This window comes from Diabrotica undecimpunctata, chromosome 1 (assembly GCF_040954645.1).
Source record: "Diabrotica undecimpunctata isolate CICGRU chromosome 1, icDiaUnde3, whole genome shotgun sequence".
Classification (NCBI taxonomy): domain Eukaryota; kingdom Metazoa; phylum Arthropoda; class Insecta; order Coleoptera; family Chrysomelidae; genus Diabrotica; species Diabrotica undecimpunctata.
Window position 1 is genome coordinate 101,738,963 of NC_092803.1, and position 13,304 is coordinate 101,752,266.

The 13,304-nt window shown below is 33.5% G+C and overlaps 2 protein-coding genes across 5 annotated transcripts in view; one reads left to right on the forward strand and one right to left on the reverse strand.

Annotated features, from left to right (window-relative positions):
- Positions 1-13,304, reverse strand: part of LOC140451697 (adenylate cyclase type 6) — a 3,083,308-nt gene that overhangs the window by 3,013,804 nt on the left and 56,200 nt on the right. The window lies entirely within an intron of this gene.
- On the forward strand, positions 3,816-9,432 carry LOC140439762 (uncharacterized). 2 transcript variants are annotated; one of them, XR_011950727.1, is made up of 2 exons: positions 3,816-4,267; positions 9,324-9,432. XR_011950727.1 is itself a non-coding variant. In XM_072529905.1 (2 exons), exons 1-2 carry the CDS (start codon positions 8,787-8,789, stop codon positions 9,389-9,391), a joined length of 525 nt encoding a protein of 174 aa, XP_072386006.1. In that variant the 5' UTR covers positions 8,751-8,786; the 3' UTR covers positions 9,392-9,432. The 2 variants fall into 2 exon arrangements, 1 of the variants encoding a protein (XP_072386006.1); XM_072529905.1 differs by lacking the exon at positions 3,816-4,267 and adding an exon at positions 8,751-9,243.

Here is a 13,304-nt window from a genome sequence, read left to right on the forward strand (position 1 = left end):
TTGCTTCCACCAGAATAAGCTTGACCGTTCAACTGGGCCCGGACTACCTCCTTTTAATTTTTTAAACTCCTGTATTGAAATTAATAATACTCATTATTTTGTCTAATTACCTATTTAGTTGTCAAGACAGATACATTGTTACCTAAAGAAGTGAAAGTGGTTCAATTTAGAAATTATATAGTAAATAATAAATATTTGAAAACTGATGCACATATTCCTCCCGCGATTTGGGCTTTAAGTACTAATTTTATAAATCGCACCACTAATAGACGTAAATCATTTCATTTTAATTTCATGAATGTTTTTATTCGCCACATCTCAACATTTCCGACTATTTACCATCAAACTGTAATCTACGTTAAAAGCCAATTTGTCAGTAAAAAAAAGCAACAAAAATAAACAAAAGAAAATATAAGACATAAAAAAACCAATAGGTACTGTGACCTCAAAATATCTTGTTATAAATTGTTTTGTAATAAAATTTTATAAAAGTTTGTCTTCGATTTGATTGTTATGAATAATTTACAGGACGATTATTTGTTACCTGTATGTACCCTTGCTAAGTTGTGAATTAATTATTCAATAAATAATATTACTCTGGTATACTCATATTATTCTAATTACCCATAACCGCACTGAATAGAAGACCGCCCGATCGCTTTATTGTACAGACCCAAGACTTGTCACCACAGGGGGTTTTAAGTAGGTATAAATATAAAATCTAGTACAAGAGATGACGTTTAGAATATTCTTCGTGAATGGATTTTGTTTTCGTAAAGAAAGATATTTTTGAAATAGATATCTCACTGAATTTTACCGTTGGGATTTTCGAGGATAAGCCTTAACTGTAGGAATAAAAAATAAATCTTAAGACCGAAAACTAGTTTGAAATTTATTGGCATCGGGTGCAAATTACTTCCTTGATATGGTGTTCCGCACATACAAAATTTTTACACTGCTTACAAAATTGCCTTGATTTACGATCTTTTTTCGACTAAATAAGTAGCAACGTCCACTTGAAAATCGTTCACAGGCTGCTTCCATTTGCATCTTCACCAGCGCCAACTCTGGAACGACATCTTGCATGTACTGCTTCAACGTCTTACTCAATCGTACTTCCTCATTATATCGCCTGATAATATTTTCTTTTTCTAAAACTTCTCCTAGATTTAGTAAAATATTACGTCAATCATCTTTTTTTCTATATAAATCCGGGTACTTGATACACCATAAGATGTAAGCGTTCAGGCAAGAAATATCCAATATTTGGCCAAACACTGCCATTGGCCATCGGTTGCATATCCTACGAGCAGAGTATTGCTTTACCATCTTATCTGTGGTATCTACTGTACCTTTTGTATGATTATAGTGCAGTATAATATCTGACTTGTTATATACCAAAATCGAAGTAAAAATATACTAGTACTTACCGCTACGACGCGACAGGGAATCTAAATAAGTGTAACCATCGCATTTCGTTCGAAGTTCTGTTCTTAGAGTTGCGACATGAGCGTAGTAATTTGCAAAGCCACCGATAATACAGATGACACAGATTCAAACGCGGGGTACGAATGTACCCCAAGCCGATCATAATTTATTTGTTTTTAATTTGAAACATCGTTACTGATTTTATGAATATGATATTATTTGCAATGCCCTAATGGACACAAAATAAAATTAGCCAAACGAAACAGGGGCTAATTTCAAAATATTACAAAAAATGTGTATCTGCGGTACAGCTGTACCCCACCCGGGAAGACGAAGGTTAATTTAATTTTTTTAACACAGTGTTTTATCTAAATGTAACGCTAGACATTTTACAGGATTTAAAGCAGTGATCTGATCGATTACTGTTATAGTCTTTTTCGTTAGCATACACTTTAATTATATCGTTTTCATGATATGTAAAATATCATTTGTCTATGTGTTTGTTTGGGACTTCTCCATAGGTATTTTCCTTATTTACTCTGAAAAATCTACAAACAATTACTGTACTTCAATGAAGTGTTATGTGAGGCCGTGTAAGGTATTAGAAAATCAGGATTAGATTTTTACATTTTTACAAACATTAGGAAATATTTTATAAATATGAGTTCTAGTAAATTGGCAAATGTTACCACACATGTCATCTTTCTGTCCTAGATCTGTCTTATCCTCGAGTTTCCTTTTAGTATTAGATGTTTCATTTTTTCTTCCATCATTATTGAAATAAAATATTCATACAACAATCTGTTAAGGGCTTATGCAGCGTCCAACAACAGGGCAAAAGATAATTTATCATTAATCAGTTCTTGTATTAGTCAATCTAATTTTTCTATGATTTATTAAAAATTAAAATGAAGTCCTACAGTCATACCGATAAATGAACAACGAGAATTTAAATGACAAACTAAAAGGAAACCTTTTACACGAAAAAACTGTAAAAAGAAATATATTATTTGTAATAATAGTTGAAAACCTAATCGGAAAGCATTGTTTTCCACTATCAATGTCATATTGAAAAATTCATTTTGAAGGTAGGAGTTAAGTTTTTGTATATATTTTGATCTCTGAGTTATAATAAAATATTTTAAAATATAATATTAAAAAATAAAACGTATTTAAAATCTTAAAAGAAAATGACAAAAATCAAAAGTATTATTGCAACTCTACAAAATAAAAGGTGTAAAATTATTTTAAATGGACAACTATAAACATCGCTTACAGGCGCGAAATTCAAAAGATCTCTAATTATTACAAATATTTTCAAGAACAGCTTTTATTAATACATTTGCCTTTATTCCTTGGAGGCATCCGTTAAATATATTTTCCATGTATTTCAATGTTCGGGTACTATCAACAGTTATGCTCACAGAGCCTAATAAAAGACGAAGAATTTGAATTTATTATCATTGAATTACCACTGAATTTTATTATTTGATCATTAACATTTCAGTGTTAACTTAATCTATGCCTTCTCATTTTGGCATAGATCTGTACTATAGTACATTTTTCCTGGGATATTAACCCTACGTTAGGCGCGTGGTCTACGACTTTAGACCACATGTGTTTGAACGACGATTGTCTTGAGTTGGGATATACTATGAGACTGTGCCGTTCGGTAGCTATTAATAACACCGTAATCTATATAGTAGGGGAGCCCAAGCGGGGATTTCGGGATTTACTAAAGCGCGGCAGATTATTATACAGAGAGAATCCTTGTACCCAGTTAAGTACTTCCACCAAATATGAACCCCATATATATGGCCGCCCGTCAAGGATAAAGGATCAGATTAGTAAAAAAAAATTGATCATCTGAAATTCTCGAGCGCGTCAGATTAAGGTAGGGTGAGTTAGTTACATGCTAAAGAGTGTATATTCCACTAATCTGACAATTTGAGAGTAACGCAAAGAAGGGGGAGGGCGATAAAGTTGTAAAAAAAAACGTCATCTCGACATTCTCGAGCGTGGCTAAATTTTTTTTTATTTTGAAGGGAATAATTGAAGAATTACAAAAAATATATAATCTGACGATTTCCACAAGCCGAAGTAATAAAAATTCATCGATAAAGTTTAATACGTGCAGCTACGTGATGCCTATATTCCCCTCTCCGCGTTTCTATTCCTCTCTCACTCTTTCTCTATCTCTCATACCGTCCCCACTCTGGTTTCTGTTGCCATGACGCCATGACAGCTGATCACACAAACGCGTTTGTGGCATGATATTGTTTACAACGTATTTCCAACGTTTTTGCTCATTTTGTGATTTTAACATAAGTAAGGTGAATTTAAGTTTATAAATATTTACTATGAGTGATAATAATATAAAGTGTGTATTTTGTGGTGAAGCTAATTTGCAAAAAACAATTAAATTTACATTAGACACATTACAAAAATGTATAAATATTTTAGAATATCGTCGAAGCAAACCGGTTTTCAGAAAATCCCGAACAAGATACGATAATCTTGAACTTTCGAAAGAATCTTCATTACATGAAGTCTATCACGCACAGTGCTACAAATTATTTACTGCAATAAAAATACCACCAGACTTTCAGTATTTACAACAGCAACAACAGCAAAGTGTAGTGGAATATGATAATGCATCAGAAGTTCAGAGGAATAGCTCAGAATCACATGCTCCTGTTTCTGGAGAGTGCTCCAAGTCACATGTTTCTGTTCCTGGAGAGTGTTCTGAGTCACAAGTTCCTGTTTCTGGAGAGTGCTCCAAATCATATGCTACTGTTGATTCCACATCTACTGAGGCTGTTGGTACATCAACAGATGAGTGAGTTTTAGTATGACTTTATGTAGTAAATATTTAAAAAAAAAAGTTATTGAATTTTTTTTTTAGTTAAATTTATAGACCAAAAAAATCATTATTCAAAAAAAAACCTAGGGGACATCCATTAATTATGTGAGCTCGAAATGGGGTCCAATAGAATCTCATTGAGTCTCACTTACACCGAGGGGAGGATAATTGAAAATCTGACGTCATCTTAAAAAAATATAAATTATTACAAATATTAAAGAAAAAATTATTTTAAATAACAGATGATATATGTCCAATTATATCAATCGAAAAAGTACATGAGTCTCCATGGATTGAGTGAAAAATTGAGAAATGTACTATTTTTACCTGTTTTTGCTTTAAATTTCATTTAATTTGAATAAATTATCTATAGTATACCGAAACGGTTATTTTCCCGAATAATAAAAAAAAATTAGTTTAAATAATTTATAGCGTAAATCTCATTAAATGTCACCTAAGGGGGGAGGGGTCTAAAATGATCGAAAAATAGCTGACGTAATTAATGGGTGTTCCTTCATTATTTCTTGCGTCAACATAACTATTAATACCATTATAAAACATGAACTAATCTATTTCTTTTATCAATCTTTTAATTTCATAATATAATCTTCAGCTTTATTATGTTATTGTTAAAAAATTTGCAGAGCGGGAGAATACAGCAACATTCAAGTAGACTTGGAGGATTTCAATGATTCATTCAACACAGATAAGCCTGTCGCTCATAACGATTCAACATCGCAAACTTGCTTCATTTGCGAAAAACAACGTAAACGGCATCATGGTCGTGAAGTTCGCTTAGCTATCAGTAGATTAAAAACTATAGAGAATGTCAAAAATGCGGCCACGGAACAAAATGATATATCGATGTTGGAAAAACTTAGTTCTTTCTCCGATGATTCCAAAATGCCTTACCATAAATGTTGCAAAGATCAATATTTACGAGAAATTTATAAGGATGAAAATAGCGAATTTCTAAGAAAAAAAAAAGATTTACAATACTGCGTATACTATTATTTGTGATATGCTAGAAGAAAGAGTGGTCAAGAATAATGAATGCTTATTTTTTGACTACATAAAAAAAGAATATCAAAAATTGTTAGAACAGCAAAGCGGTTTATTGTCTGATTCTATTACTATTTCTTCGTTCTCAGACCGTCACTTAGAAAGAAAATTAATGGAAACATTTGACAAAAAGATTAAGATTATTTACGCTGAGAAGAAAAAGTTTATTGTTCCATTTTTCGCCACTATTTTGTCTTACAAGGATTTATTTAAAACGATGGCAGTAAAAGAAACAATTCGTTCAGTTGCAACACAACTTCGCGAAGAAGTCCTTAACTCAGCCAGAAGAGAATTGCCTGAAAATTGTACAGCTGAAGATTTGATGATGGGAGAGTGCGATAACGTGCCAGAGCTTCTTACTTATTTTTTGGAATCCTTCATTTGGGGCGATGTTTCTCATATATCCAACAAAGCACGTGAAAATAGAAAAAAAAAAGAACGAGCTTTCTATTTTTTCCATTGGACAAGATCTGATTTACGCAGCTTCTGCCCACAAAATTAAAACATCTAAGCACATTACCCTTGGTCTGGCAGTGAAAAGCCTATGTAACAGTAAGAAAGTTGTTAACATACTGTCAAAATATGGACATTGTTGCTCGTACACAACTCTAGAAGAGCTAGAGACTGAGCTGACATTTTCAACGGTAAATAGTGCTCACGTATGCCCTGAAGATATCCTACGTCGCCCGGATTTGAATACTGGTGTCGCATTCGACAATTTCGACCGCTTCGTAGAAACCCTAAATGGTAAAGATACTCTGCATGATACGGTGGGGATAATTTTTCAGGATATCGTGCAAAATCCGGATCCGGTGTCTGTGGAATCTTCTAGCCCTAGTGTACCTGAAAATTTAACAATCGAAGAGATTGAGCATGGTAGTTTTTCGGAATTATCCGTTACTACCACAAAAACAAAAAACCGAAAACGCAGGACTTTTGAAGAAGTTACTTTCGAAATGCATCCATTCACCAAGAAATTAAAAATTACCTCCTGGAGTCAGCTAGATATCTCAGAGCTTAATAAAGCTCCAGACAACTTGACTATGTCGAAACAGCTGGACATTACGTGGATGTTATTACATAAGTATAAAATATCGGACGCCCCAATGTGGGTTGGATTTCACAGCAAGATTTTGGTAGACGATTCACGAATTCAAAAAGTTTCATATCTAACTCCCATAAATGAATCTCCCACCAACAATTCAACTGTCTTGAAAACTCTAGAATTGAGTCAGGATATTTCAAATGAATGTCAAGCTCCCTATATCCAGATCACCTATGATCTAGCTATTGCTCGCACTAGTTATTGTATTCAAGCTCAAGAATCTCCACGATTTGACAATATTTTTATTCATTTAGGAGCCTTTCATATTGAAATGGCTTTTTTCAAGGCACTTGGCACTTTTATTGAAGATTGTGGACTGAGCAATATCATGACTGAGTGTGAATTGATCGCTAATGGTTCAGTTTCAGCATTTCATTTTCATTTTCATTGGCATTGCAGCAATTACATTTCGAAGCGTTTTTGGAAAACGAACAATTGACAGTTGGGGAATCAGTGTTAGAATATCTCACCTCATTTTTGGCTCATACAGACGTGTCTTCACAAGTTCAGCATACCGAAACACAACAACTCATTCAATCTTATGAGAAATATACAGAAGACACATTAGACGGCAAGCACGGAAAAACAGCGCAATTTTACGCAATGTACATCGATTTTGTAAATCTTTACCACTTATTCGTTAAAAGTATTAGAGTTGGAGATTTAGATTTGTACGTATATACCATTGCGAAAATCGACAGCTTATTCTTCTATTACAATCAACCCAACTACAGTCGATGGCTAGTGTACTACCTTAATTTACTACAACACATAGATAACACACATCCAGGCCTCCGAACTGAAATGGCTAAAGGATCGTTTGGAATCAGAAGAACCATCAAGCCTTTTTCACGAATTCCTGTGGATTTAACGTTAGAGCAGACGATAAATGGTGATGCTGCTCGTCGTCTTACTGGAATCGTTAACATCACAAATTCAATTGCTGCTAGACAACGCTGGGCTAAAAATCATGGGGCGCGAACAAGAATCATATCTCATGTACTTACTCGTGCAGGACTTGACAAAAACTACCATGATATTGCTGCTGATCTACACCCAGATAGAATGAAAAAACAACACATCCAAATTGAAGCGTTTTCAAACAGTGTCCTGCAGACCATTAATCCATTCTCTTTTTCGATTGATAAGGATCAGTTGTTTAACATTTCAACAGGGCAAGCTGCCCCTCCAGAAATTACAAACTGTTTGCTAAAGACAGTGTCTGGAGGAACTTTTCTGCGAGATCAATTCATAATGGAATGCAATTTAAATTCAGACAGATTTCACCAACCATTAAAAAAAAATACGGTGCTGACTTTTGCAAATCTCAAGAAGAAAAGAAAAATAAAAATTGGTGGAAAAGTGCACGAAGTTAAATTGCAGCGGGACTTATTTGGTCAGTTATTAGCTTTATCTCTTGACACGTCTATAGACCTGGAAAAAGTACTTTGTTTTCCTATAACTCCTATCCCGTTATCGCTGTGCCATATAGATGGTTCTTTAAACAAGACTAATAAGTCAGTACTAATTCATGAGTTAGAGAAACAAGTTGAAGATGTGGAGCGACCGCCATCCCAAATTGACCTTCTAATTGTAGATGGCTTCTTTTTTTTAAATACTTTTAAAGAAATGCCCCGTAGTTCTGGAGGTGTATCAAAGAAGATATTGCAATGCCTTATCAATAACACTGCAAGTAGAGTTGCTATTGTATTTGATCGCTACTTTACACCTTCAATCAAAGACTATGAGCATTCTCTTCGTGGCAGTGTAGATGACAAGGAATTCCACATCTCAGGTCCTCAACAAACAAGAACAGCAGATTTTACAAAAGATTTGAAAAATATAAAGTTTAAAGAAGCTATTGTCAAGTTTTTCATCGATCATTGGGCTGATCAGGAGATGGCAGCGATTATCGGTAGTAAGGTAATTTACATAATACATGATTTGTGTTATGAATATTCTGTTACTGATAATAAAGTAACACGCATCATTAATTATGAGTTGTCATGCCCTGATCACGAAGAAGCGGATACGAAGATAGCATTTCTTGCTTGCCAACAAAAAGAAGATTCTACTATTACTATCAGAACATCTGATACTGATATCGTAGTCATTATGTTGGCGAATATGGAACACCTGCAAGCAACAGTAGAAGTTTGGATGGATATTGGAGTTGGCAATGCACGCCGATATATCGACGTATCTGCTCTCTACAATAAATTAGGCCCAAAAATTTCGAAGGCGCTTCCAGCTTTGCATGCATTCACTGGTTGCGATTTTAACCCAGCATTTTACCGACGAGGGAAAAAGAAACCTTTACAAATTCTGATGAGTTCAGAAACTTTCCAACAAGCATTTCTGGATTTAGGATCAAAGGAGTATAATCTGCAGGATTCTTTAAACGTCATACAGTCTTTTACTTGCCACTTGTATGGGCTAAAAAAGTTAGACGATGTCAATCAAGCCAGGATTGTCATCTTCAATAAGACGTACAAGGTAAAGGACACATCACAACCCTTCTCCTTGAATATCCGGAATTACGATGCGTGCAACTTGCCACCCTGTCAATCGGAGTTACTCCAACAAGTGTTACGCACAAGATTCATTGCATGTATGTGGAGTAATGCCCATAATGCAAAAATTATTGATCTTTTACCAACGGACTATGGATGGAAAATAGTCGACGGAAAGTTCGAAATGATCTGGTTTGCAGGTGATCAATTGCCGAAAGCGTATGAAGATGTAGTCATAACACCTGATACTCTTGAGGATACTCCAGAATTAGGTATATTTTTTCCCCAATAATTATACAGGTTATTCATAAAAAAAAATATTTGTAAGTATTTCAATGATTTCTTGTTACAGATACGCAATCTGAGGATGAAATCGAGCCAGAAGAAGAAGATGATTCTACCGATGAAGATGAAAATTAAAAAAAATACTCAAAAAAATTTCATTGTTTATAATTATTTTCTTGTAAATACAAGTATTGTACTTAAAAAAAACATACGATTTTTTATTTGCATGCTATTTCCTGAGCTTTTCAATTAATTAAGTTCAATGATCTAAAAAAATAAAAAAAAAAACTTTAAATTATCAGATTAGGCGAACCCCCCCAGATAATCATCAGATTATGAGACAGCAACATCTAGGGCTTATAGATGAACCATATATATCTTAATCTGACGCGCTTGAGTATTTCAAAATGGCGAATTTTTTTTTGCACATTCTAATAACGGCCGCGAGTTCGCGTCACATCCAAATCGTCAGATTATTATATAAGAGCTTTTTATCAGGTTCACTTAACATCCCCTCAGAAAATCTGACGCGCTCGATTAAATTTTTTTTTTTTTGATTTTCAACCCTTACGTACGACCACCCCCATCATGGAAACAATCAGATTAACATACATACATTCTTAAAAATACGTAGGACATGGATGATATCAATATCTGACGCGCTCGAGTATGTCCATGCAACAGTTTTTTTTACATTTTTAAAAATCTATAGCGGCTGCCCCCACCGATGAAAAGGTATATATTATATAAGATTTTTTTCTTTTTATCATCTAAGCTTCGCAATCCAATAGGTCTCTATGACGCTCGAGTAAATCCCGATTTAGCATCGTGGGCTCCCCTACTAATAAGTTCAGTATGTCTGTTGCAGCGAGGCTAGTGAAGTGCTAATTTTTAGACACGTGTAAACACGATTGGTCTACGATTGTAGACCACGCGCCTAACAGTGTGAAATTATTTTTCGAGTACCTACGTAGTGTTTTTATATAATAAACTTGTCATAAATTAGGTAAGTGTTGTTTTTTCTTGAATTATACTTCTCAGAAATGTATTCATATTTGTCAAATATTCAATTTTGTGTTTTTGCACAAATCCATGCATTATTTTGATACATAATTTTATAGTATTTTTCTTCTTTGTTTCAGAGAAACATGTCTGACTCTAAGAAAAGGCGTACACAGAGTAGTACAGATCCAGCTGTATGGTTAAGATGGTTTGAAGAGGAATCAAGTGGAGACGAGAGCCCAGTAGATGAAAATGAGGAAGATGAAGAAGAAGAAAATGAAAATATAGTGGAAATAAGTGATCATGAGACTGACTCAGAACTAGAACTCACATCAGATGAATATGAATTACAAAGCGACGATAAACAAATTGGTGATGGCAAATTTTACAAATGTAAGGATATGACGACAAAGTGGAGAAAGGATTGTGGTAATGTACAAGTGCGAACGCGTTCTCATAATCCTCTAACATACTTACCCGGACCAAAACGTGATGCCCTCAATGCAATACTTGCAATTGACTGTCTTAAACTTTTTTTGTCTGACGCAATCATTCGAATAATAGTTTGTTCAACGAATATATATATATATATATATATATATATATATATATATATATATATATATATATATATATATATATTCAGAACATAAAAGAGCGATTTTGTAGGGAACGGGATGCTAGATTAACTGATGAAACGGAGATAAGAGCTTTGATAGGAATTTTGTTTTTAATAGGAACACTGAGAAGTTCAAGAAAAAACGCTCGCAAAGTATGGAATAATTCCAAAGGCAATGGAGTCGAATCATGTTACCTCGCTATGAACGAAAAACGGTTTAGATTTCTACTCCGTTGTTTAAGATTTGATGATATCAATACACGAACAGAAAGAAGGGAATTAGACAAATTAGCACCCATTAGAAATGTTTTCGAAATTTTCTTGGCTAATTTTCAAAATAGTTTCATCCCTAGGGCGTATCTGACTGTTGGCGAGCAATTATTGGCTTTTAGAGGACGCTGCTCATCCAAGCAATATATACCCAATAAACCAGCGAAGTATGGGATAAAGATGTTTGCGCTGGTTGAGGCAAAAACTTTTTACACTTTCAATCTCGAAACATATGTCGGAACTCAACCTGATGGCCCGTATAAGGTTAGCAATACTGCTGAAGATATTGTACTACGATTGGTGCAGCCAATAGAGGGAACTCATCGTAATAATACAGGCGATAATTGGTTCACCAGTATTTCATTGACCAGAAAATTGCTACATCAAAAAAATTAACTTATCTCGGTACAATGCGCAAGAATAAGCGTGAAATCCCCGCTGAGTTCTTGCCTAATAAAAAAGAGAAGAGAAAGCGTCTATCTTTGGTTTTCAGGAGGATATGACGTTGGTGTCTTATTGTCCCAAAAGAAACAAGTTATTTTGGTATCTTCAATGCACCACGATAACGCGATTGATCCAAAAACAGGGGATTCCAAAAAACCTGATATCGTCACCCGATATAACAAAACTAAAATTGGTGTAGATTGTGTCGATCAGTTATGTGTAAACTACAATGTTGCAAGAAACACGTGTCGTTGGCCAATGGTAATATTTTTCGACCTTTTGAATGTATCGGGTGTAAACGCCCTTTGCGTATATAAAGGAAATCATCCCTTTGAAACCAAAGTCAAGAGAAGTGAGTTTATTGAGCAATTTGCTTGGGAATTGATCAAGCCTCAGATAGAGGCGAGGTCAACTAACACCTACGTGCCAGTAGAACTAAGAAGACGCGCGCGTGCTCTTCTTGGAATTGACGCCCCGCCTGCTCCAACGGCAAAACCAGAAAATTACGTAGGACGTTGTCATATTTGTCCTAGAGCCTGCAACAAATCTACAAGAAAAGCTTGTGTAAAATGCAACCATTACGCATACAAACAACACATGGCAGATATGTGCACTAGCTGTTTGACCGACTAAATATATACTTATTTTGTGCTCACTTTCATGACTTTTAAATGATTTTTTTTGTCAATTTTGTAATATTAGTTAAGCTTAGTATGTATTAGTATCAGAAAATTACATTTTACAATACAATTTTATGTTGTTGTTCAAAACTTATCCCAGAATAATAAAGGTAGAAAAACATGCTTTCCGTTTTTTTTTTAAATAACTACACACAGATATATGTATATTAATTAAAATGAATTTTATGTTAAAATATATGTATAAAAAAATCTATTTTTAATATCCTTTTAAAAATTTATCACATCAGATGTCAATGAATAATAAAAGAAAATGGTCTACATATGTACACCACGCGCCCAAAATTGAAAGTTTTATATTTATACACCTGCTCCTTCCATGCAGACGTCATCGTTTCTTCTTTTTCGAAGAGGGAATATATTCCGTTTTATAATAATATTTGTCTTAGTTATAAGTTTAATTATACTAAACGCGAAAGATATATTATGATATAATATACATTTTTAATCTTAGTGTTAATCTTACTTTTGTGTACATACGAATTATGTAATATATGAATTATGTGTTGCACATTGTTTATTTAAAAAAAATTACCTAGTTGTAATTTTTAAAATTATTTCTCACTTTAAACAAAAAATATAAAACTATTAAGAAGTAATTACGTATATCTAATAAAAAAATTTCGACCATGTTCGCTATTTAACAATAACGTTTCTATGCTATTTTTATCCAAGATAATTATTATGGTACTTACTGCACTTGTACTCTACCCAGTCAAGGCTAGTCTACATATATTTTAAATTTTTACTATAAGCACATGCAAAAAATTAACATATGTTAGAAACTATTAAAAAATCATTGACGTGTGGTACTAATTAAAAATATATAATTGTACAAAATAAAATATAAAATTATATATATATATATATATATATATATATATATATATATATATATATATATATATATATATATATATACATATAAACACTATATTTACGAGTAGTATATATATATGTGCTTAGTATACGAGTATACAATGTTATTTTATTTTAATTGTAACTCTTTTAAATA